At 42.8% G+C, this 25,877-nt stretch overlaps 1 protein-coding gene across 1 annotated transcript in view; it reads left to right on the forward strand.

Annotated features, from left to right (window-relative positions):
* Positions 1-1,274: 1,274 nt before the first annotated feature.
* Positions 1,275-25,877, forward strand: part of Nnp-1 (Ribosomal RNA processing protein 1 homolog Nnp-1) — a 29,116-nt gene continuing 4,513 nt past the window's right edge. The window contains exons 1-8 of the mRNA XM_084607050.1: positions 1,275-1,503; positions 1,671-1,750; positions 1,863-2,006; positions 5,615-5,809; positions 8,367-8,431; positions 18,721-18,946; positions 20,436-20,533; positions 22,029-23,595. Of these exons, the coding sequence (XP_084463176.1) occupies positions 1,380-1,503; positions 1,671-1,750; positions 1,863-2,006; positions 5,615-5,809; positions 8,367-8,431; positions 18,721-18,946; positions 20,436-20,533; positions 22,029-23,595 (2,499 nt within the window). The 5' untranslated portion in view covers positions 1,275-1,379. The remainder of the gene's footprint in view (positions 1,504-1,670; positions 1,751-1,862; positions 2,007-5,614; positions 5,810-8,366; positions 8,432-18,720; positions 18,947-20,435; positions 20,534-22,028; positions 23,596-25,877) is intronic.

The following is a 25,877-nucleotide window of genomic DNA, read 5'->3' on the forward strand; positions in this document are numbered from 1 at the left end:
CGGCGAGTTCTGTTCCATCGCAGTAGTGAAGCTGCGCCATGAATGCTGCTGTGTGCATTCGAGGAAACAAAGTCAAGGAGATAGCTGTAAAGTCGACAGAAGAGGTAATTAATCTTATTCAGGACATTGCGAAACTCAGCTTATGTCCTGGCAGCGGATTGAAGCCTATTACCAAGACCTTTCCCACCTACAATGGGCATTGCTTAATTTGCGACGAACTGTACCATTATTTCTGATGCAACATGCATATAGCCTGCAAATACTTGCGAAAGTTAACTCAGAACACCCTGTCAAGAAAAAATTAAGAAACAGACTTTTATGTCTCGAGCAGTTTGTCGTACGAAGGACAAGGTGGCAAAGCTGGTAAAAGCTCTCGGTGAAATGAAAAATGAAAATGAACACCTTCAAGGACAGAGTTTGAAATAAGTGTTAGTGCCCTTCCTCTCAACTAACAGCTGGCTGTTAAAATATGTTTTAGAGGTTGCAAAACGGAAGTCAACAAAAGTGATGGCATATTCTGATGAGTGGCTACTAGGCTTCCTAAGTACCAAAGAATGCCTATCAGCAGTTTGCCTGAAGCGCAGTGCGATTTGAAGGGCTCGGGTTCCCATCTTGCGTGCTTTAATTGTGCATGCATCCGAAAGTTTCTAGTTCTACATACGTGTTATAACTTAGCTAAACGTCCGAAGAAGTTAAGATGAAACTATAGCGTGAATGAAAACGCCGGCGACAGCGCTCTGTTGCTCGCACACATGGTCCTTGGAGCCTAGAATGTGCGTCTAGTATAGTTCTCCATGCAAGCGCAATTGTTTGCACAAAATCCTCAGAAGTCTTCATTACAATACGGCACGGCGGTAGCTTCAGCAGGATAATAGGGTATAAAAAGCAGCTTCGTTTCTACATTGGCTCAGGGGCATGCGCGCAAAACTTCGCTCACGAAAAACAAAAGTCGCATCCTTGGTTATGTCAACGACTCGGCTGCGAATTCATTATTACGACTAAACTGAAATCAAAGACTAAAGAGCGGCATCGCATGTACAAGGCACCTGACAATGAGCATGCAGCGAATGCATTTCGAAGCGCACGGGCGCGCGCGTCGTCTGCTCCGTCAGCAGTGGCGCACTCCGGTTCACCGCAGCGCCACCACGGCGATCATTCAGCGGTAGCCCCCGCCGCGGCCGGCGGACGACAGACTAGCAATATTTCTAGGGACCCTAGTATGGTTGAAGCTCAAAGCGACATCGACATCGACAAAAACCTGCTACAGGCATTTTGTGGTTTTGTGCTTTGTTAGTTGTTACGCTTTTCTGCGCACATGGTGGACTTGGAAACCGCGACTCGCTGTTTTGACGGGCACGTGCTCGATGTAAGAAGTTAAAATGCCTGTTTCCCAAGAAGTTCACTTCGCTCATCATTTAGCAGCAAACGAGAAAACTACTAGAGATCGTGCTCTGAGAAAACTAGCGAGATGGATACGAGCGAAGTCTGGTCGTCAAGACACGGGTATGCTGCAGCAGTCTTAAATCTTTTAAACTGTCACTGCTTTTCTTATTATCGCTACATTAACGGTTTTGGTCAGTGTGGAAGAAGTATGTTTATTGCTTTTGTTATTAGTCGATACATTAACGGTGTTGGTCAGTGTGGAAGAAGTTTCTTTTCATTATTTTCAGTTTTCACCGAAGAGTCGCTGATGAAGCTTTGGAAAGGCCTTTTCTTCTGCATGTGGATGTCCGACAAGCCTCTTATTCAGGTGTTGTAATCTGTTTGTACTGTTTAGGAAGCTTATTAGTATAGTGTTAGCTAATCAAAGCGCTGAAAATCCGTCCGGCTTCCTGACTGTGCTCGCTTCCTTACGTTTACAGCAAGAACTAGCGAACAGCATAGCTGGCCTGGTACATTGCTTCGCCCATCGGGATCAGTCGCTGCTCTTCCTGGACACATTCTTCAAGACCATGGCTCGCGAATGGTTCGCCATCGATCGATTCCGTCTCGAGAAGTTCATGTTGGTAAGGTAGATTGCTACGTGCGTTTACGTCGAAAAGCGCGGGTTTGCCGTTACTATTTCTTCGCGGCCGGGGCGGCCGGTTTTCAATGGAGGCGAAAAGCTAGCACCCGTGTGCTGTGCGAAGTCAGTACACTTAAAGAACCACAGGTGGTCGCAATTTGCCGTGTCCTCCACTACGGAGTCTCTCATATCCCGAGTCACAATGAGACCAAACCAAACCATTTCTTCATCCATACTGCAACCACTTAAAAGGACGGTCGCCCATGTAATCGTGCCGTTTTTGTTTAATAAACATCAAGAATGTGTAAAGTGCTGCCTTTCGAATAGTATCGAATAGGCAAGTGTCACTTCTGAGGTAGATTGTAGTGTTTTACTATTAGATTTTTAAAAACAGTAATAGCAGTGTTTATGTGTAATCATTTGAAAAAATATAGTTAACAGAAAACAGTTAGCATTAGTGTATTGCTCTGCCTTATGTCTATGTTCCATATTCAAGCTTTCAGTTTTGCATGACATTTTTGAAGGTACTATTTATTAGTGTGGGGATCATGAAAATAAAAATTTATTGCTTGTGCTATCACTGTCTCACAGTGGGAGAAGAGGCTTTTATTTTACCGTTTCTTTTAGTGTTTATTTCTTTCTATTTATTTTTTGAGATGTGGACAAGACCCATCAATTGGCTGCTACAAATGGCTTGATTGCGAGCTCAATACGGTTGCATGAAGATGTGAGAACATGTAGTAGGGCTGATTTCTTCTTGTGTTGGCCAGCCTTGGGTAATCCTCTAACAGGTATCACAGTGCGCAGTTTGGAGGTGGGTTCATTTACAGTGTGCTTAGGACTATGGCATCATAGCACACCAGCTGCTTGTTGGAGGCCCTGATATAGTGGTGAACTTTATACTTTTCTTACGATTATTTTAGTAAAAAATGACATACAAACTCCATATAAACTGCTTCCAACTTGAGTTGCTAGTATGGGCCCTAAGGATATTTAGATCTTTTTCTTGTTATAGGAAGTATACAGATGATTTCACAGGACCGGTTTATGGCCTAAAACATACAACTTAATGGTGCAAGCCGATGCAGATGGCAACAAGCCAACAGATCAGTCCCACTGACCAATTTCACAACATCACCGCTGCTGCAGTGCATGCTGGTACATGTAGTTATTCGGTTGCTCCACCTGCCCGAAATTCCCATGCACTGCATTTGCGAACAATTTTCAGTTCATGTGGAGCCGTCGTGCAGTGGTTGAATTCACCTGTGGCACTCCTGCATGGTATAATGACAGCACAAGGCAGTATAGTCGGGTTTTTATTTTTTTTTATAAATGCACTTTCAATGGCTGCGGGCGCCACCATTATTCTCGAACATTCGCATTTTGACCAATCAAGAGCACATATTTTTTTTATACATGGGACCTATGGGAAGTTTCGCAACTGGTAGTATTAAAGAGCTCTGATTTAAACGTGTGCAGAAGCTCATTGACGAGGTTTTTGCAAAGTACTATGGTACAGGGGCGAGTAAAAGAAATGTGAACGATGTGCCATCCACATGTTCTGTTGTTCGCATTTGTTATCATCATGTTTTTATCTGTATAATAAGAAAATGAGGCCCGAGTTGTGCATGATTATATGTTCTTGTTGCCACATAGGTACATACAAGTGCTAGGAGAAGAAATGCGAACAATGGAGTGTGTAGACACCACACTTTTTGCTTTTTTTTTTTTTAATCGCGATGGTACATAGAGATATTACTTTTGGTATATCTACATAACATGCCTCATGGTACCTTTTGCATCGGTATAGCCAGGACTTGCTGGCTGAAGATCAGGTGAACTTTCTTGGGGGATTTTTGGGGCCAGTGCCAATTTTTTGAATCTCACTCCGTGATGGTCTGCAAACACAAATAAAGAAAGGTGCAGACAGTTTAAACTAAAGTTCTATTATTATGCGAAAACTGTTTCACCGATTTTGTTCTTCTGCCGCCTAGCTTTGCGTAGTTATTTGAATGTATATATATATATATATATATATAAAATAGTTACCAAGGCATGTTCTAAATATAAGTTGTGTGCGAAATTCACATAAGTACAACTAGGGCACGAAATACTCAGTGCCACATTTCAAAACATCTGCTGACCTGTGTCGCATTTTTATCATGTCCGTTACAAGCCAATGGAACATTACGCCCATCTGAATGCACATGTGCAAAAATAGTACTGGTAAACAATCACTTACATCAAAGTGTATTTACACGTAGCTCATACTAATAAGACAAAAAGCTAAATGTCGTAATGACAAGATACCTGGCTTGTAATGAGCGTGTATCAACGGAAATGAAAAAACAGCAGGTCCTTTTGAACATTTGTCCTGCATAAAATTGTCATTACGATTTCATATAATAGGCATAAAACTGTCATTACAATTTCATAAAATATGCATAAAACTGTCATTACTATTTCATAAAATATGCAAGTGGCTGATCTTTCTTGGCAATTCCGAGAGATGTGCACTCAACAACCGAGGATTGCAGCAGTGAATTTGCACGTGCAGTTAAGCAGTCGGCTGCGACTAGCATGGCGGTGGTGCACCTTCCGTAAAATAGGTGCATGTGCAGACCGGCCGGTGGGATCAGTTTATTGAATTGGCTTGCCACGTTTCACAGTGTTTCGCATGTGACTGTGGCAGCCAGTGGGTGTCGAGTGTATACTGTCTAACGGGGCCTTTAAACGTGTGCAAGTGACTGCTCACTCCTATTGCTTGGTGCAACAATTATGAATAAAGGTGACCTTAAATGTTAATTTGTCTGCGCGGTCATTGCGGAATACTTTTCCTGAGCTCCTTTATGCATGTGAAATCAAGTTTTTTGTGTAGTTCATTAATAAACATTCTGATACAGCTATGTAATATCACATTCAGTATGACTTGCAACGTCCAGCAGTGCAACTGCACTTTTTCCCGGTAGCGTATTGGAGTCTACATGTGGAGCCAGTGAAAACGAAGGGAAAGGATTTTGCTCTTCCAAATGTCAGCGTTCTCCCCTCATCATCTGCTCTTGGCAAGATCAAAGTGTTCTGTGCGGTTCAAGCATTATCGCATCACCGATGCCTGCATGACGATGTCTATGTGACAACGCAAGGGCGCGTGGCTGTTTGCTATCATGGGCGCTTATCACACCCGTATCGTGCACCCTCAGTGTAGCGAGTTTTGGGGGCAGTGCAGCTTGCATTTCACGCGTGGCACGATTTCGGTGTGCAATAAACTTCATACGGTCAAGAGTTTATGCTTTCTAATGGCATTAAGCAGGGATGCAACTAACTATGAGAACCTTCCTTTCCACTTCATTTCAAGCGTGCTGCTTATGACACCACCATGTGTCTGGAAAGAACTGCGGCCACACGCTCACTTGTTGCAAGCCAAATTGCGCGCGACATTATAATGTAAGAAGGTGTTAGAGGTTCACAATCTGCGGTCTCACTGGCTTGCTTGAAAGCATAAGGCATTCATTGTCTTTGGAGTAAATTTATATTTGGCATATTTCTTATTTCTTGTACCTTCTCTGGAAAGATGCAATTCTTCATGTGCCTTCCCGTCTTTGTTTCTAGCTGGTGCGCCGTTGTTTCCGCCAAGGTGTTCTCCTTGCTTATTGTGGCGGATGGAAAGACGAAAACATCACTGATTTCTGCAACACTCTGAAGACGACAGCTTTGTGTCCAAAGAGTCAGGAAATTCCCCTTGGCCTTAGACTGCACGTGGTAGATGTCTTTCTTCAAGAGCTGGCCAGAGCCCATGGCGGAGAGGTAAGGAGCAAAAGTTGTAGGTTTGGCTGGGACTGTTGCAAATGTTGTATAAAATGGATGTATGTGCTGTGGTATAGTGGATGCTTTCTCAAGTAATATCACTGTAAGAGTGACTACTGTGAAAATGTCTACATGAATGGGGTTCTGGTTTGTGCATTTTCTTTTTGCAGTGTACTTTGCCTTACAGGTGCTCTCTCGTCACGGTCTTAGAGAAAATGAGGCTTCTAGGGCTTAACAGGTATGCGAGGTATTTGGAAGCGTTACTCACTAATGCTACGGACATGAGCTGTCTCTTTGTATATACCTTGGAGTGCAGGTTCCAAAAGACGGACACCTTGTCATTCATATTGCAGTTTTTCCAAAAAGGCTGTGGAAAGTTTGATGCAGGAAACAAAACATCACGCATTCCTTGTCACTGCTCGCGGAGAACAGCGATGTGAAAATTACCGCCTCTTTGAACATACCCAAGCCCTTCATTTTCGAAGTTCAGAAGGAAGTCATTTCCTCTCAAGGTTGCTTGGCATCTGAGGCAGTAAGGAATTTCATCAGAACTCCTGATTTTCTCCATCAGCTTTAACCCATTGTGAGTGATGACTGAGGTAATCCAATGAGGGCTTCCGCAAAGGAACACCAGGTCACAGAGTCATTTATCAGGCAGATAGTGCAGATGCAGGAGTATTTGAGGTGCCATTCCTATGATGTGGGGAGGGCAATTCATGTGAAATAAAAAAAAAAATATTGAAAATGTTTACTGTTCTGGTTCAAGTGGTTCAGCAAGTTGAAAAACCCAAGGTTGAAGAACCCAAGTACCAAGGAATGCTGTTACATTTTTTTATTTATATGAAAAGACGAGTGTTTCCCACTTTTGTTTCTTCCTGGCTTTCAGACAAAAAGAAGTTTTATCAGGATAAAAAGCTAAGTGGCATAACGACAAGCAACTTTGTGTAAACTGCATTGAAATTCTTGCAGTGGTGCACACGAAATTTCCTTCTTTTTGATGTTAGGTGTCACTAGCAATGAGGACGATGTCATATGCCAAGGCATGTCTTTCAAGAAAGACTGTGTTAATCCTGCAATGTATGTGGATGTACTATCTGACACCATTGTAATGTCTTGGATAGAGGGTTTATCAGAAGGGAGACCGTCTTTCAACAACATTCAGCTCCTGCCGTCATGGTTACCAGGTGTAGCTGGCCAAAAACATCCACGACCTTGTCACTCTCAACTTAGGCGTCCTAACTCTCCACACTTATGTCCGCTGGATGCTACAGAAAATACCGGTTATTAATCCGTAAGCATTGTATGGCTATGTTGGCTGGTTTCACATGGGCATGACCTTGTGAGTGCTGTAAAAGAGGAATTAAATTGGTATATCGGAAAAAGAAGTACCATCGGATAGAGCATCAAGGAAAGATGTGCAAGTAACAAAGTTGTTGATGTAGGCTAATTAGTTAAATAATTACAGCCAATTAATTCAATCAGACGTCAAATTGCCAGGAGGGGTAATGTCGACGATCAGAAATGTCATATGGTACTCGACTTCCAGTGACATAGGCCTAAATTGCTGTGGCAAGAAATTTGAAATGTTTGAATGTGAACAAGCGAGAAAGGCCGTCATTTGCACGCACAAATGGGTAGGAATGGGTAGAAAATGTGTAAAGAGAGGTAATCAACCAACTGCAGTCTCAAAAATTCTGAGAGCGCTGCAGAATCTGCAGTGCAGAAATGTGAAAGTCTGAGCATTGCCGCTGCAAATGGTACATTGTGTGCCCCTTGTCGAACACAACCACCGTTCCGCTGAACTCATCAAAGTTCACCGGCGTTTTATAATTGGTTCACAGAAAAGGAAAGGCACAGTATCTGCCACTCATGGAACCCTGTTGACACATCACGTGGATAACAGCAACGCTTAGGGTTACGCATTTCTCCAATGCAGATTCTGCAGTGATCTCGGAAAATTTTTTTTGTAGTGTCAGCCCTTTACGTGAGAGACTCTAAAGGCTGCCATTGCAGACATCTCTAAAAGCCACCCGATCCGAAGATGCAGCCATTTCTGGAACAGAACTGGATTGGTTACCGCTGCAGATGCCAATTTCAACTGAATAAAGCTTGAAATCAACAGTAACAGAAGCAGTTCTTAAAATTTGGTGGAAATATGTCTTTCCTTGCTGGAGTAACGGTTCTTATCAAGAAGGTAACTTTGGGTTCTCAAATGCCTCACACACCCTGTATAATTTCATTATGATTTGGAGCTAGTGTTGGCTGACATCATTCAGAATAAAAAAAGAAAATTGTCCATTACTGTAACTCTGTGATTATGGCATTTTGCTGTTCAGAGCACGGTCTATATGAAAATTCCTATGTGCTGTAAACATCAGAACAATATAACAAAACCCCACATTGTTGAAATTAGCCTGAAGCTCTCTTCACGGTTAGCCCGCATGCAACTTCAAGTTGTGAAACCTGACTAGACACAGTTGTAGACCACCATTCCTCATTTTGATTTGGTTGCATTTTGTAATTCTTGCTTTCACATTTTTTTTTTTTATTATTTCAGTTGACTCCGGAGCAGGCGATGCTTTTTCTGCAGCCTTTCCTTGAGATTTTGGCACAGTCAAATGAGTAAGTCGAGGCTCAAAAGCTCATTTTCGTTATTGGGGTATGGTAGGGTGAGTACTGGCTTGAGCTGTATGATTTTAAAAACTGCTGCATGTAATAGTTTGATATTTTTTGCATTTATTACTAGTGCTTGTGGCTTTAAATCCATGCAATCTGTCGACTGCAGCTGTTTTTTTTTTGTGTGTGTGTGTGCTCAGTTGCCAAAAGTTAGGCTAAGCTATAGAATTGAACGTACCTTTAGTTTCTAAAGATAGCATGCGCATTAAACTTTTCACACAAATTCAACATGTTAGCAGCCTTAAACTGAACCCAAAGAGAAATTGGTCTACTTGCACCATGTAGAAAAAAAAAAAAATATGCTCTCACCTGCTGCTAGTTGTAAAAGAGAACTTTACATATATTAATTTCTTTTTCACACCTGTAACACAATTGGATTTCTAAAGTTTTACTTGAACTATTGGCACCAAACTGTGGTTGAGCTAGGAAATTTTTTCTCATAGTCGGATTAGCAGTTTCTGAGAAAAGGTAGATAACAGTTGAAAAAGTTTCAAAAAATGTCATGAGAAAATTGCTGTTTTGACTTTTCGTTATTACAGCAATCGTTCAGTGAGCATGAGGGAAATAAAAACAATTTCTTGCTTTCTTGGCATGTTCCCCTAACTGTCCTAAAGGTTTCTCTTCTATCTCTGTCATTCTTTACCGTCAGATGAGCTGCCGACCTCTGTTTACTCGGCATGCTCTTTATCAAGGCAGTTGAAAGAAATCTCACAAAATTTAATGCTTCATACTGACTCTTCTGATAAGTTGCAGCACTGCAAGTGGCAGTTTTTATGGTGTTAGCCTCAGCAAATAGATCAGGGAACCTAGGGAAGATTCGGGAAATCATGACACATTTGCTGCCATTACTTATCAAACAGCATTTGGGGGGCTGTTTTCATGGGAATATTCCTCAAGTTTGCCCTTATTGAGGCTGTGGCTGCACCTACACCATAATCTTTATCACAGATAGTTTGGTGAAGAACTTGTTGATCTTCCTCGTCTGTTGTAACCATTCTTGCTAACAGGAGGCACAATTAATTAGGAGTAATAACTTTAAAAAGCAGCAACATGCAGGGGAAAACAATACAAACAGCGCAGTAACAATAACTTAGTCTCAGTATTCGACAGAAGCATTCATAATGGAAAAAAATTGCGGTTTCTGCTAATAAGTATGGCGAGAACTGAGTACATTTTACAAAGCTAGGCACTTTTCTTGTGGAAACAGATCAGTAATCAGGAAACAGATCAGTAAAGTAATTTGAGTACTGTTAATTTGAAATGCCAGATAACTTGAAGAACTCCTACAGCTCCATAATTTCTTGTGTAGATTTACTGGATAAATTTCAGCAGTGGCCAGCACCAGTCCGGTTGGTTTGAATTCCTTGGGTGCTATGCAGGAATGTGGCAGGAAACTGCTCATAACACCAGCATACGTTGTTTATCTTAGTGGTGTGCATGGCTTTGAGGATTAGATTACCAGCATCTCGATTATCTTAAATACAGTTAAACCTCAATATAACGGAATCGTAAAAATCGGCAGTTTACTTCTTTATAATGAAATTTCGTTGTATCGAAATTCCGTGCCTAGCATGCGGAAACATTACCTAAGTACTTGCCAGTTGTAAGGACTTCGTTTTTATTTCTTCTAAAAGTAATCCATGATCTTTTGCGTCTGATTGGCTATCAGAGATGGGCTCACGCTGCGTTCATATGCCGTTCATAGGCGCTCATGGGTTGCGTTCATAGGCTTCTTGCTGTCCTGTTAAACTCGCGTAGCGCTGCAGCACGACTATTGCGTCAAGCACTTCACGGTTACTTGGGGCTTCGCCGTCTTCGGCATCAGTGTCACTGCCTGTGTCCTACCGCGGAGGACTGAGGCAGTGACAAAGCGAAGGAGAGTTGCAGAGGAGAATCGATGAATAGAGCAGAAAGCAGCGTACAAACAGCTGCTGCAGCAACTCACGCTGGAAACTAAAGCGAAGGGGCAAGCAGCGCACAAACAACGCCTGCGGAAGCAACGGCTGAGGGGTGACAAACGGGCGTGCATGCTGACGCATCAACCTTCGCAGGCACGGGGAAGAGTTTCTTTGAATTGTTGCAAAGGGGTGAGCGGAGCCGCCGCTCTCCTCCGTTTGTGACGAAGCAAAAAGGCAGAGGGAGAAAAGAGAAAAAAAAAAGCGGGATGCAGGGGCGCAGATACTCTAGCCACTTATCGCTTATCTCTTGCTTGTAGGAAGCAAATGCCGCTTGCTCTGAGAGGCCCGTCCACGTGAATTACCCAAGTCTCGTGCGCTGGCAACGCTTTCCCTTTGGCCATCGTCTTCGCTGCAAAATTTTTGTCCTTCGGGGTAAAGCTTGTCTGAAGATTTCGTTGTAATGAAATTACAGAAACATTTACTTTGTTATATCAAGGTAAAATATACATAGCTTCCAATGGGCATTATGTGATGTATTCCTTGTAACTTCGTTATATCAAGGATTTCGTTATACTGAAATTCGTTATTCCGAGGTTTAACTGTACTGCCATGCAGGGTTGACCCTCCTCCAGAAAAATGACCGTTTAAAATTTTTCCTGCCTGTTTGAAATGTGTAAGATAGCTTTAGATGGTCACTAATATGATGGACCATTGAGCTAGTTGATCAAACGGGACTGAAAACGCATCAGAGCAGACAAAGACACAGAAGAAGCACGCAGGACGGTGTTGCATTGACATCTGAATTATTCAAGACCTGCGCACCTTCTCTCTTCACTTCATCTAACTGCAGCTAACTTCTTTCTTCACTTTATGGTCCTGCCGGTATGCGTAGGAAGTCCATCTCCCTCTTCGGTAAGAATACAGAGGCTTACTAACACATTGGTCTCCAGAAGTCTAGCTAGCCCAGGCTTCTAAAATCTCTCGCATCAACTTATCCTGGTATTTTTTTCCGAAACCTTTTTCTTGTTTTTCTTCTTAAAAAAAAAAAGGTCAGTGGGGGCACATTTGTTCTTTACGTATCATGCAGTCTTTGCAGTGCAATGCAAAGTTGACGAGAGACTTCTCTTGTATTGCTGTGGTGGCATGCTCTCTAACGCAGTTGCTGACGTATTTCTCTGCCGGGAAAACGTATTGCTTCCCACAGAAAGGGGAATCTGATACACAGCGCCTTGAATACATTCGGAGTATCTCTTTCGGTGCGGAGTTTAACTCCTTGACTTGTTCTTCGGGCCATTCACGTGCACACACATGCGTCTTGCTTTGTTTGGAGCTGTAGGAATGATTCGAATGTCGCGTCTATGTTCGATTTTCATCAGATTGTGGGTTAAACCATGAACATAGGGTAGCAAAGAAAACTTCTTTCTTTGCGTGACATTTTCGTTTCCTCTGTCCACTTTTTTGCAGCACGAGGCTTTCTGCAATGCTTTATAGCAGAAATTTAGGAAACCCTACTTTCAGAAGCCTATCAGTCTGGCGTGAAAAGCTTTGCCTCATACGATGATGGCAGGGCCTGTTAAGGGGGGGTGAGGGTCTTAAAACTAACTTTTTTACTTATGGGTAGAACCTCGTGAAACTTTGAATACAGATGTGTTTTTGTCATAATTGTGCAGGTGGTTTTAGGTCAAAGGTCATTCTACAAAGTCTAGAGTATAATTAGATAATTTTTTATGCACCATTAATGAACTTTCTCTTTCCATTTTGTTGCTTTTAATTACATGAATTGATAGCCAGGTAGTTTCCATACCCGATGGCATTCTTCATTTTTTTTCCACAGACATTTCATCCTGATATACTGTCGAGAGTAAAAGGTTGCAGTATATGACCCAGAAATTTGCTAAGCTAATTGCAAATTGCTCTTTATGCATGCTCCAAACAAAAAAAAAAAAGAATGTCATCGGGTACCTCATTCCTTTCAGAAAAAAAAGAAGAAAACTGCATTTGAAGTTTGACCATATGTTTGCAGCTTATACCTGAAACGTGATATTTGCCACCAAAAATTACATATTCTTCCCATTTCTGAAACTGTCTTTGGATTCTGAATATGTCAACTAAAAGTGAAGATATTATGGTTAGTCTAAGGTCTTAAATCATATTTCTTTTTATTATTAAAGATATTGTAACTAAATTTGGCACGTATATGTATTTCTTCCAAATATAATTTTTTTCGCTACGTCTCAATTATCCTCATACTATGGAAGCATAACTGATGCCTAATTAGGTGATTTCTTACAGGTCATTAAGGCACTTTCCCTCAATATTATTTGGTTCTAACTAAAATGTAGCTGTAGCGAAAGACCTGCCATGTGGAGCTATGCCATTTATATTGTCATTGAGGTGCACCATCATATAAAAATGTCCAATTATGCTGATGCCCCATAATTTTATATAATAAGCTAACATTACTGTCCCCAAAATTTGATATGTTCAACTTAGCAACATAAAAAGCATAGCTCCACGGTTCAATTCTTCATGAATTCAATGGTAAAATACTTATTAAAATTGTGGCACAAGAACATAATGAAAAGTTTCATATTTCCTGACCGAATTCAGCGTTAATAATTTGTGTGCAGGCGCTCGAATGGGTAAACGTTCAGAAAATGAATTTTTCTCAAAATCGATTTTTTGACCATTTTCGACCGTTCTAAAATCCGCGTCTCCCCTTAAGAGCGGACGTAACGCTGCCCTCACAGTGCTGTCTTAGAATGGTTAGATGTACAGGGTGGTCCACTCTAAGTGCGAACACGGCTCCGCGTGGCCGCGCTCCGCGGAGCGCCAGCGGATCCGGTGCGTTCGCGCATCGAAGCAAAGCCGCGCAGGCGCACAGGGGCCCGGGGGAAGAGCTTCGTGTCGTCTGCTTTCCAGCAATGCAAGCGAGGTGCGCGCCAGCGCTGTAGCAGACGACACGAAGCTCCTCCCCCGGGCCCCTGTGCGCCTGCGCGGCTTTGCTTTGATGCGCGAACGCGCCGGATCTGCTGGCGCTCTGCGGAGCGCGGCCACGCAGAGCCGTGTTCGCACTTGTGGACCACCCTGTACATGGTAGGAACTGTCTGTGCGCTAGAGGCCGATAACTCTAACATAAGCGAGCAAGCAGTGGGTACGTTCGATTTTCATTCCCGGGCTGTCCCAGACTACAGTCAACGACCAATTTTTCGGACCTACCATTTTTCCGGACCAACCCCGGGACGATTTCGGAACGCGAAATCGTCCGAACATTCAAGCAGTTCGAAAAAATGAAGTACTATTTTATGAATATATCGCGGATCAAAAGGGTCAAGGACGAAGTATCAGGCCTCCGAAACACCAAAGCATGAAAAAGAGCCGTTCAAAAACTATGCAGCCGACAGCTGGTGTATTATGCATTTGTTGTCAGGGCAGCCGGTGTTATTGCTGCAGTGTCTTGAAGAACTTGTCGATTGTTGTTCGGACGGTATTCCGTTTGCATGTGATTATATTTGCCTCGATCTGAGAAAGGGTCATGTCAGCACCGTACACTGATAAAAGCGTGAACAATGCTCGTGTCAACTCGGCACTCGTAGGCGGTGCAGGCTCCTCATTTTCAACATCGGAGTCATCCGAATTTGCGATAACTTGATAAACTATTTCCTCGTCGGTAAGTTCTGCGCATAATTGTGTCTTTCTTCTCCATCGTTAACCATCAGCACTGTTTTCTGCGCTTCGATGCCATTGGCGAGGACAACGAGAACTGAGTGGGGGCCATCGCGGGCAAGTGAAATCCTTACGTTGTGAACAGTGGAGTTTACTGACGAGTGTCTGAAAACCTAAACCTAGCCAAGGCCTCGCATCGCAGAGCCCATCCACGCACCAGGCTAACCAAACACAGTGTGGCCTGCGGTGGGTCTGGCAACGAAAAGGCGAAAAGGCATCGCGGTGCTCAGTGGCGCCGACGCCGCTTCCGGAAACTCTGGAAGAGACGCTGGTGAACATAGCCAGCATGGCCAGATCAAATCGGTGTTTGGCGGCTAGATACAGCTAGTTCAAAATGGTGGTACGCAGACTGCGAGAGAGCCAAAATGGCGAATTTTGGCCCATCAGTTGTAGTTTCAGGCCTTCCGTCGCGTCAAAAAGTCTGGAAAATTGGACGGCAGGGGGTTCGAGTGTCCGAAACTTCAGATGCCCTTATAGACCTTTGCATTGGGCAAGAAGGAAGTCAAAACGCCTCCTCTCTGGTTTGTTGCAAGCCGGTTTCGCTCCCACTTCTACGGTGCTAGCGTTGTGCGTGCACAACAGCCCAGCAAGCGTTATGGCGACTCCCAGAGAGCCCTCACTGCAAAGGTCTATACGTTGATTCTATGGGGCTCTGGGCAGTGCCACAATTTTAATAAGTATTTTACCATTGAATTCATGAAGAATTGAACCGTGGAGCTATGCTTTTTATGTTGCTAAGTTGAACATATCAAATTTTGGGGACAGTAATGTTAGCTTATTATGTCAGGAATATAGTTCATGTTCAAAAATTTGGGCATCCGAAAATTCGGTCGTTAACTGTACTTGCTGACAGGTGTCTGGCACTCGGTTTTCCTCAGACAGCCCAGAAGCTTCGCCCACCGGTACAGCTCCCGGGTCGATGGCCATATTGGGTTAGGCTCCGAACGCATTCTGAGTACTTTTCGTGTTCCTGCAGACGATATTGTGCTCTAAACAATGATACAAGCTCCATAGCTGGTCACTTAAGCGGCTCTAAAATATTTGCATCTTGCATCTTCGCTTTCTCGTCTTCAATTTCACAACATCTGTAAATGTCCAGAGCCCCGACAATGGATTGTTTGTTCATGCTGCCCAGTTTTTCAGCTGTTTCATGATCTTTTCAGAACGCAGGTCTGATAGCGTCGCAAGGGAACTGCTGTGTGCTGAAGCAGCTAACGCTTGTTATAAATGCCTTTGCAAACACTTTTGTCTGCTTCTGAACTGGGCCTTTGAAAAAGCTTCGTGAACAGTGACGGCAAACAAATCCTAGCAAACTGAGTTCTGTAAAATGCTTTGCATTCAGGCATGTCACACTCTGTGAAAACCGCTGATTGATTCGTGCTTCTGTAATTTATATTTAATACTACACGTATGCCAAGAGATAAACAAGCACGTGGTGCCAGCGCGAAAGAACCGAGTTGTACTGATTGATGGTTGGCATCGGATCCTAAAACAAATGTTGGGGGAGCCTGCAAGGTCACGTGACCATCATGCTACGTCCTGTCAGAGTGGAAGCAGAGATCTGTCAGCAAGTAGTCCGGGACTGGAAAATCAAATATACCCAGTGTTTGTGATGCCGTCGAGATTGGATTGGATTCCTAAACTGGATGATGCTGGCCCGGGGTTGCCTGGGTATGGTGTGTGCTAACGTAAACGAAGTGGGTGGGTGGGGCGGAAATATGAAATTGGCAGTGCAGTTGGGATAAGGTGCTTGCTCAGAATTTTATGGTAGTGTGACAAGTGCAAGATACTGTCATTCGAAAATGCTACAGTGTTACCATAAGTTTCGATGAACTAGAAATTCGTAAGTTTTCAACATTCAGGAATTTCAAACAGTTGTAATGCTGGTAATGCATTGTAAATTGAATTGAATAGCAAATACAGTCAGATTTCGATATAACGAATCTCATGGGACCGCAAAAAGTCATTCGTTGTTTTAAAATTTGTTGTAAGGAGAAATCTGAGGTATAAGCCAGCGGTCAAACCTAGGTATGAAAATGACGTACCTTGGAAGTAGGACAAGCAAAACCTCAAATGAAAATGTTGCACTAACTTCGAAGCTGATTTATTTGAATAAATTAGTTATTTTTTTCTACCACATGCAGCAAACACGACCACGCACTACATATTACACCACTACAGCACATACACCTTCCACTTTGCACAGCACCTCATCGGGTGTGTGATTGCACTGAGCGATGAAAGTACAGACTTTGTCTATGTGCAAAAAAACATCAGAGGTCGATATGACCTTTTCTTCAATGCCCCCTGAAGTTTGAAAATCTTGTCTCAGTCTTTCAAAATGATTGCAGAGGTTGGTGAGGCAATGCTAGCTGTCTGCAGACTCCGATTTACGTTTTCGCTGCAGTGTTTTCTTGCAGTGAAAGCTGTGCTCCTATCTTCTTGACACTTCGCTGGCTGCAATCTTCGTCAAATCTCTAACAAACTTCGAAATAAGATAATTCGCAGCAAAAACAAATTGTCCCACACACGCGGATAGCACGAACAACTGACCAGCGAACAACACAAAAACTCGGGAAGAAAAATGCCAAGCGGTAAGGCCTGCTGGCTACTGCATATTAAACCACAGCTTTGTGGTGGCGTTAGGAGCTGGCGCGATATGTGCTGATAATGATAGCTACAGCCCATGGGCCATACACACAGAAGCGGCTGTTTCCGTTTCACGCGAGAGTTGTGACCTGTGGCGCTGTTAATTTTAGCTCAATTCGTAATATTGATGTTCCTAGATTATAGAAGAAAAAATAAAATATGTACATCATTCTTAAATATACGCTGTATTGAAATCTGTAATTCTGAAATAGTTTTACATTGAAAGTATAGGAAATCTGCTGGGGATTCTTAAAAAATTCATTAATTTGAAAAATTACCTAATGTAATGTTCGTATAACAACATTTCACTATATTGTGTATTGAAAAACTATTCGAACTTTTGAATATTCACACTCACTCTTCTGTTTCGAGTAAAACTTGACTTTGTGGCTGTTCCTAGGTACATTCATGTTTGTGCGGCCAAAGGGACGCATTTATTGCTCGTGAATACATTCAGTTTACTTGCAAAGTTAACGATGACGCTGATAACTGTACTTCATTTTGTGCCGTTTGTAGCCTATAATGTTCGTTTTCAGTGAAAGCAGATCTTTGTCTTTAAGTGTCTGTTGATGCAGGCCAACTTCAGTTTGTCCTCTGTGTGTAATTAAGGGGTGATGAGGGTCTTGCGAACGTTTCCTGTATTTTTTAACACACCTTTTTCAAACTTAGCAGGTAAGTGCAGAATAGAATGCTGATTTCAAAAATGCATCTACATTTCAAATATCTCATCACAAAGAGAAGGTGTGGCAACTTAACACGCCCATTTTTAACGGGCCATTATGGTAATTTCTCATTAAAAGCATGTTCTCTTTAGGAACATGCACACATGTCAAAAGGTCCACTACATATGCTAAAGCTAAGGAAATTTCTAGAATATCATTTTCTTGATCATAAATGAATGACAAATTTTGGAAAGAAAAATGCATGTGGCAATAAATAACTGAAATTTAGTCTAATTGCAAATATATTGTAATTGAAGAAGAAAAGAAAGCTTCAGGATGTGCAGTGGACCTTTTGAAATTTCTGAAAGAGGCCTTTCTCAACGAGAGATCACTGTAAAGGCCCATAAGAAATGACCTGATTAGGATAGTTATTTTACCATATCTTGTCCTTGTGATTAGATACATTTAAATGCATATTTAAAAATAGCATTCTATTTTGCACCTCCATGCTAAATTTCAACCATAGAGCTTCTGCCTCTTACCTGGAGGGAAAGCTGTGCCTCCATGTATGGGAGTTTACATGGAGCTTCCTGACAGCCTGTTCAGTCACCATGGGCTCTCAAAGCATCATGGTGCCGAGAGCTGCTGTGTGCAGAACTGCAACTTTTTGCCATAAATAATGCAAAAATAAACGTTGTTCCGCAATGAAAAATGTTCGAACATTCATTATTATGGCTATAAATTGCAAAAAGTGAGCGAAACAGCATGTGAGCGTAAAATTTGTCCGAAATAAGTGTTGGCTCTTTCTCCTATTGGCTAAGTATTAAGCAGCATGGAGACTGGTATTTCACCTCTAATAGGCATTCTTTAAAAAGAAAAAAATGTTTTAAAATATATATAGCTGCTCAATCACATTAGGAAGTTCTTTAGTGGCATTTCGAAAAACGGAAACCTTTTATTGGCGTTGCGTGATTTTGTGCCTTCACTGCTATAGCTTTTGCTCTCCATGTTCGTGTCTCGAGATGATGATAATGAGGAGGAAGAGACATCTTAGTAATGCTACTCTGTGTTCCCGAGAAAATGCGACTGTCCCGCATGAAGTAGCTCACCGGCCCATGATGCTTAGTGTGCTTATGGTGGCTGAAGGGAAGTGTCACCAGCTTTCCCGTCAGGTAAGAGTAGGAAACTGTTATGTTTCAACGAGGTATGTTGAAAAGTAAAGGAAGAGCTTTCAAGGCCCCCTTATCATTCTGACTTGGCACCTTTACAAATTTTGATGAGAGACTGCTTGCTTTCACAGGGAGACACTTGTGGACGCAGTGCGCAAGAATGTGTTCTTCCTCTTGCTGGACTTGGACCGAGAGGCTGCTGAGCTGGGTGTGGATCCCAGCACTGTGAAGGTCAAAGCTTGCCGCGAGGCTGATAGTGAAGATTCTGATGAGGAAGAAGAGGACGAAGACATGTACGATGAGCACGGGAGGGTGCTCGAGAAAGGAGAGTCTTCCCAGGACCTTCCTGCTGTTCCCGTGAGATTTGTTTAGTCCTCGTTTTTTTGGGGGGGGGGGGGGGGGGGGGGGGTTATAGGACGCAATAGTGGGAGGTGGATAACTGCACTTTCCTTTTGGTATCCTTTGTCTAATTACAGCAGATGAAAAATAAAATCTAGGAAGGATGACACAAGAGTGGAAGAACAAGACAGACAGTATCAGTCGGAAGTTTAATATTTGCTTGTAAGCTGGGAACAAAAATGCCTTAATGTTTTTGTACCGAAGTTAATTGTGGCTGTTGCCTTACAATTTTTTGGTCAGTGAGATGGTAGATAAGTTTTTCTTTATTTTTCCTTTCCTTTTTTAGGGCGGTCTTTTTTTTATTACCTCCTCACATGAACACCTTTTTGATATTGACGTTAATTCTTCAATAGCTTAGAAGAAATATTTTTCTTTTCATGAAATTTGATAACTATATTTCTTGCAGTGGAAGTCTAGAAGATTTTGAAAGTTGGATTGTGCAACTGTTTACTAAACTGTGATTTATTTGTTTGTTTGTTTGTTTTAAATTGTGTTGTTGCCAAGTCCTTTTGATGTAGCTTATAGATTCTTGAATGTCGGAGCATAGCTTATACATGTCACAAGTAATTTTAGATTTGTGAAGTAACTGCCCAAAAGGTGCCATCAAGTGCTTGGTATTGCATCTACGAGTGGATACATAAATGCTGTCTGCTTTTGAAGGATATTGGTCATTTTCAAATCGCGATTGCATTTGTGTGTGTGTGTGTGGGGGGGGGGGGGGGGGGGGGGACATGAAATACAAAACAGCTTCTGAACTCATACCCAAAGGCTAGTGGTAGGCCTATTAGACCACCAATATTAAAAGAATTTATGAAAACAATATTAAAATAGCTAGACATAATGAAGTAAGACCAGTAATGGGTTTTGACTGGCCGATGAGTTATAAATGATCAGCAAAAATGATATCACAAGCTGTGTCAGCAGAATTCCTGTGCGTGCGGTGGGTTGCTAAACTTCTGTATGTGAACGAAAAACCCCATTCATCACCTGCCTGAAAAGGCTGAAAACAAGGTCGATGTCCTTCCTTCCCGGCGAAACGCCTGGAACTGATACGGACTCACAATCATGCATACTTTATACCCTGCCTTTTGAGAATTCTGACGCTTCAGTTTTCTTGAATCAGCAGATGCGACAGTGCCTCTGTGGGACATCTGATCAGTATGGGAAGTTGTTATAATCAGGCATGTCTGAAAATTGCAGGACAGTGCCTCTGTAGGACATCTGATCAGTATGGGAAGTTGTTATAATCAGGCATGTCTGAAAATTGCAGGTCAAGTTTATTGTTCGACAGTTGTACTATTAACGTAAGGTGACTTGTGCATCCACTTGGCAGTGAACGACTGTGCCTCTCCTTTATTGGAGATGATTTGCAGCATTGTTTTTTGCCCCAAAGATTTATTACTTTCTACTGGAACTCTGTCTGATGTTGAGTTTTGTTTGTCTGCAGTTTGACTACAGCGTGATTGCTGACAAGCTTTTCGACATGCTCAAGGCACGCACGTTGAAGCCGCTCAATCGTGCTGTAATCACCCGGATGGTAAAGAAGTAAGTAGGCGTTTACTTTATGCAGTTTTGCCGCATTCCTCGCAGTGTTTCTATTTTCTGACATGCTTTGTGTGCGTGGGATCGTGGGAAGAACCATTAGGATAATAACTTCCTCTAGCTGAGCATGGATTGAACCACGCAGCATACAAATACTGTAAACCCGTGATGGAACCTAGTGGGGAATCTTCAGCTGAACAGAAATGGCTAGATTTTGTTTTTCTTACAGGGAAAATTTGCCTGCAAACTGAGGTTGGGAATGATACAACCATAAATTATGAAGAGTTATCAAGGGAGCATTTAATGTCGTGTTGGCGGGAAAAGTAGTGCTAGATTACAAGAGCACAAAGTACCGCTATTTACTCGTTTCTTCTTTTTTTTAAGCTTTAGCTCAGCATGTTCCTCAGTTTATGCCCTCTTTGTCGCCGGCAAAGAGTAAGAACGTGCCGAGATGCTGCGTGCCAATAACATCGCAGCGTGTATCTTTTGATAAGAGCATCTGCAGGGGTGATGTGTTGGCCAAACTTGGCGGAGGGCCGTACTGCTTTGTGCGAAATCGAGATTCGGAATAAAAACGCCTTTTTGCACAGCTAATGCTTAAACATTTGCATTACACGCCTGCTGCCAATACTGCGGGTTCCTTCAACCTCGCATAAAAAAGGCGCTCCTTATCTTCGAGGCTGGTTTTCAGCATGTTCACTTTATCTGGTGCTGTTCACGCTTGGATTGTGCTGTGATGAGAGCACGCATCTTTCGAAATGAATGCCAGAAAGCGGCAACACAATTGCAGATAACTGCAGACTTTTTTTAGATGATGGTGGGCTGCCATGAGATATAAAACGTTGACTCACAAAAGAGATCTGAAACTTGTTCCCCCTCGTAAAGAACCCTCTCGCCAAATTGATGTCAAGGTTTAAAAGAAAAGAAAAAGAAAACTTGCATTCATTACGCGAGCAAATACGGTGTATTATTACACATTGCATGCAAGTCTTATTTTACCATTACTCTTTCCAGGCTGAAAAAATTGCATACATGAACCGTTGCATCTTTGCATTTAGCGATATTTTTTCCTCTTGGTTGTGTTTGTCTTTAGTGTTACTTAGTGGAACAGAGTTACCAAACTCTGCTGACCACTTGGTGATGTGCCCTGCCGGTCTGTATAGTATAATGTAGCTAGCCTACATTTATGTTAACCAGTTCGTGCAGGCTGTATGGTCCATGCTGACTGGGCCTTTTTCTTTTTACATTTTTGTGAACTAAATAGCAATTTTCAAAAACTTTTGCTTATCAGACAGGCAGATTGTCTTAGTAGGGTTTATTTTGAAGAGGGCCTACATTTTGTCAGATGAAATTTGTGGCCCACGTGTGCCCGAGATGAGAGCAGAAGCCTCCTAAGGTGTGCTTGCCAAGTGCTTTTGTTTGCAGCTCGTGTCTGTTGTTGGATGTTGGTTTTGCCTTGGTAGTTTGCATTCCTGATCACATTCTCTTATTTCACCAGGTTCCGCACTGTTCTCAAGGAGGGCTTGGTCAGGCCTCCCGTGGAGGAGGTTGACGTTGGGGATGCCATAACTGAAGATGACGTTGAAGCTGCTGCCAATAGGCTTGAGGAAGAGCTTGAGGAGGAGCTTGAAGAAGACCGGGAAGAAGTGCTGAGGCTGAAGAAGGAGCGTGAAAAGAAAAAGCCTAGCTTTGGTTTTGATAGCACCAGCGGTGCGTACGAGTACATCTTCAGCGCGGATGACAGTGATGGTGACCAAGAACTGGATGGTGAGGCTAATGACAGAAAAACGCATGTGAAAACAGAAATGGATTCCGATCAAGAGCAGACGGAGACAGCTAGCGACTTTACATCCAGCAACTCTGATGATTCTTCTGGAGAGGACGAGGAAACAGTGCAGGTAAAAAGTGTAGCGAAGAGGCCTATGAAAATCTCGTCTGCACTGCGAAAGCAGAATAACCAAAGTGCAGAAGACGGTGACAAAATGCCTGATGTTAAGAGGGAAAAAAAGAGGCGCAAACGCAAGGCACCATTGCAAGATGGCGAAAAAGGGAAAAATAATGAAAATGTTGTTCAGGAGCCCGCAGAATCTTGTGGGTCTTTGTCCCGGAAGAAAGCTCGAAGGCGAAAGCGTAAAACTGCACGGGACAGCTCGGTTGATGAAGCCGTTAAAAAGGAGGAGCAAAAGTTGAAAAACAGTGAAAAGCAGGTCACTGAATTGGAGAAAAATGTAGGCTTAGCTGATGATGAATCTCAAAAGAGGGCGAATCCTAATGAGGAAATCTGTTCCTTGAAGGAAGCAAAGAAAAGTGTCTTTCTTGCCAAGAGGGCAGAGCGGTTAGTGCTTGGAAAAGCACCTCGGAAAAAGTCGCTAAATGTGAAAAGGAATGTGAGAAGCCCAAGCAGCCCTTTACAGCAGCAGCAGTCACCGAAAGCTATCGGAAGCCAAAAGTCACCATTTGTTGCCCAATCCCAAATATCCTCTGAAGAGAAGCTGCAAAAGAACAGCCCAGTACAGCGGCAGTCTCCAAAAACTGCGCAAAAAGAGCCAGTTGCTAATAACGCAGTCTTTGTAAACAGACAGTTGCCCTTCAGTGGCCAGGCTCAGATTGCCTTGGACCAGAGGCAGCAGAAGAAAATCGAGAAGCTATTCAGGAGAAGGCAGCTAAGGAAGGAAAAGAAGAAGAGACTTTCGACTGGGACCACAGGATGGCAAGTAACACCATTTGAGCCGTCCACACCTGCTAATGGAGTGGCTTCTGCTGTTGACTCAAAGAAAGGCGCAGAAGAGGCTCCGCTTCTGAAAAGTGCAGGATCTCCGCTTCTGAAAAAGCGTCCCTCGATTGGGGACAAGTCGCCAAAGAGAGCTACAAAAAATGAGAGTGAAGAGGTGAAAGTTGCTGTTGCAAAGTTTCCTCAGTCACCATTGCAAAATACTGCACTTGAAAATGGAGAACGGAGTGTTCAAACGCTGCCTGTGAAGTTATCACACACCCCCAGGACCAAGAAGACTGCTGCGACATTCCTTCGCAAGTGTGTTTCTGCAACAAAGCTGGAGTTGTCCAAGGTACTTTGACATTTTCAGTTTTCAGATACTTTCCTATTTCTAAAAAATTAGGTGTATCCATGTACTAGCACATTTGCTTCTGGTCTCAATAAACCATGAGCAATCTTGTGCTTGTTAAAGAAAATAAGGAACCGGTTGCAGTTATAATTACTTCACCTGAAATGCAACTGATTACAGTAGCCAGTCCGAACCCCAGAAATGTAAAATATTACTATAAGAAGTGTTATAGATTGCTGATTTTAAAGAGAAGGCCTTTCTTGTCTCATGAGGGGCGTCACCAGAGGGTGTGGACAGAATCTGTCGTCGGAGTGTGTTCGCACGAACTGGCACTTAAAAAAAAACAAAACAAAAGCTGCTGTGACTGGGTTTCGAGCCCATGCCAGAACGAACAAAACAGCTTCCTTTGCCCACGCACAAGAGCGCTATAGTGCTGTTCTTGCAGCTGATCACTCTTCAGTTTAAAACAGCTGCACAGTGTCGTGAGAGTTGTGTAGTAAACATTGCGTTCATGAACTTCAACCTACGTTGCTCTGTTATTTAACCTAGGTAAATACGCCATGCACACACCTTCTGGGTGAGTGGACGAGGTCTGCTGCAAGCATAGTGTTGGACAAATCCACCAAGCGGAGTGACAGAACAGAAAAAAAAAAAGCGGCAGCAACTCTCAGCCTTTCGCATTTCTCACTGCTGGATCCGCAGTGCTCTCAAAGCTTTTTTTAATTGCCATAACACATTTATAGTACAATGAACTAGTAATGTGACCTACTTGATGCTGCATGCCGTTTTGAATTCTCATTGGTGTCACTATGCGTTTCCTTGACTCCCATCCCCCTGGTTCTTTCACTAGGTCAAAACAGTGTGCTCGTCAAGTGCCGTTTGCTCTAGCTCTGCCCTGGTGATAAGCGAGCGCCTGATACGGGCTGTTGCTGTCCCACATTGCCAGAGTGGAGCGAGAGCAATGTGCGGTGAAACCTCTTCATATGTGATGCAGCTCCTTGTGAGGGAGCACGATTGCTACTGCATCACGCTGTATAGGATGTGGGCAAATTTACAAATTTTTAACACTTTGCTTGATGCTTTTGACAGGATGCATGCCATAAAATATTGACTGAAATCTGGCATCTGTTCCCCTTCTTTCACTACATAAATCTGCCATGATTCAAGTGTTCTTTGTCGTTGAGGGTTTTAACTATGTGAAGAGGATGACGACAGGAGGCATGCATAAGCAAACTGTATTCTTGGTGTCATGTTTGTGTTCACTTCGAGCAATCCCCCCTCTCCCCATCTTCCCCTGACAATTTAATGACCGCGTGTCAATGGCTATGCGGCCACTGCAGCATTCGAACTGCGCTTATGGCTTTGCGCAGGGTGCTGTATAGTTGCTGTGCAAAAGAGTGGGGATAGAGACAGCAAAGCAGCTGTCTTCATTCCCTGCCTAGATATTTGCAATCATGTCCACAGCCTTCAGACAGTCCAGACCTTCTGGCGGCAAATACCACTTAGTTCACACTGCCTGATGCGCGAAACCATGAAGCATAGCCCTACCAATTATTTTTAAGGTCACTCAATAATTAAAACTTTTTTTCCGGTCCCTCTAAGTTCTCATGAACGAGCTTTTATGTAAACAGCTTACGTACCAGCTTATAGTTGTGCATTATATGATTCGATACCGTATAATGTCGATGTCTTCTACCAAGTTGCATGCTTTGTTGCTGTTAGCGGTTATCGTTAAGGAAGAAATTTGAAAACCCATCTGTAGATAGTTTCTCCAAAAAATTAAATGGGGCCTGTTGTCTTGAAACATATCATGGATGGTTCAATTCATCAGACAGCAGCTAGTGGAGCTCCTGGCTTTACCCTTCAGTAGTCACCATATAAAGTGGTCAGCATGTTGCAGCATCATCAGACAGTATGGGCAATCTCTTCAGAACACGCTAGGTGTAATAGTACACGACGCTTCATTGCAGCCGGTCCATTGTTGCTCTGTCACGAACCTTCACTACACCATGATAGCTGCCAAATTGAGGTTCTCAATGCTGTGTTGTTGGGTTCAACTTGTTTTTAGGAATAAAAGTATCTGATTACCGCTAATTGGTTATTGGAAAACTAATTCAATTACCTGGAACATAGCCATTTGATGAAAGTAAATTCACACGAAATTGGAATTGGTTACAAGTGATCAGTTGCTTGTAATGCATCCTGTACAGCTCGGGCCATGAGCAGGGCAGATGTTGGCAATATGGATAAAACACCTTGCAGTTCATTTGTATGGTTGTAGCTGC

This window comes from Amblyomma maculatum, chromosome 6 (assembly GCF_055883805.1).
Source record: "Amblyomma maculatum isolate TAMU_Amacu chromosome 6, ASM5588380v1, whole genome shotgun sequence".
Lineage (NCBI taxonomy): Eukaryota > Metazoa > Arthropoda > Arachnida > Ixodida > Ixodidae > Amblyomma > Amblyomma maculatum.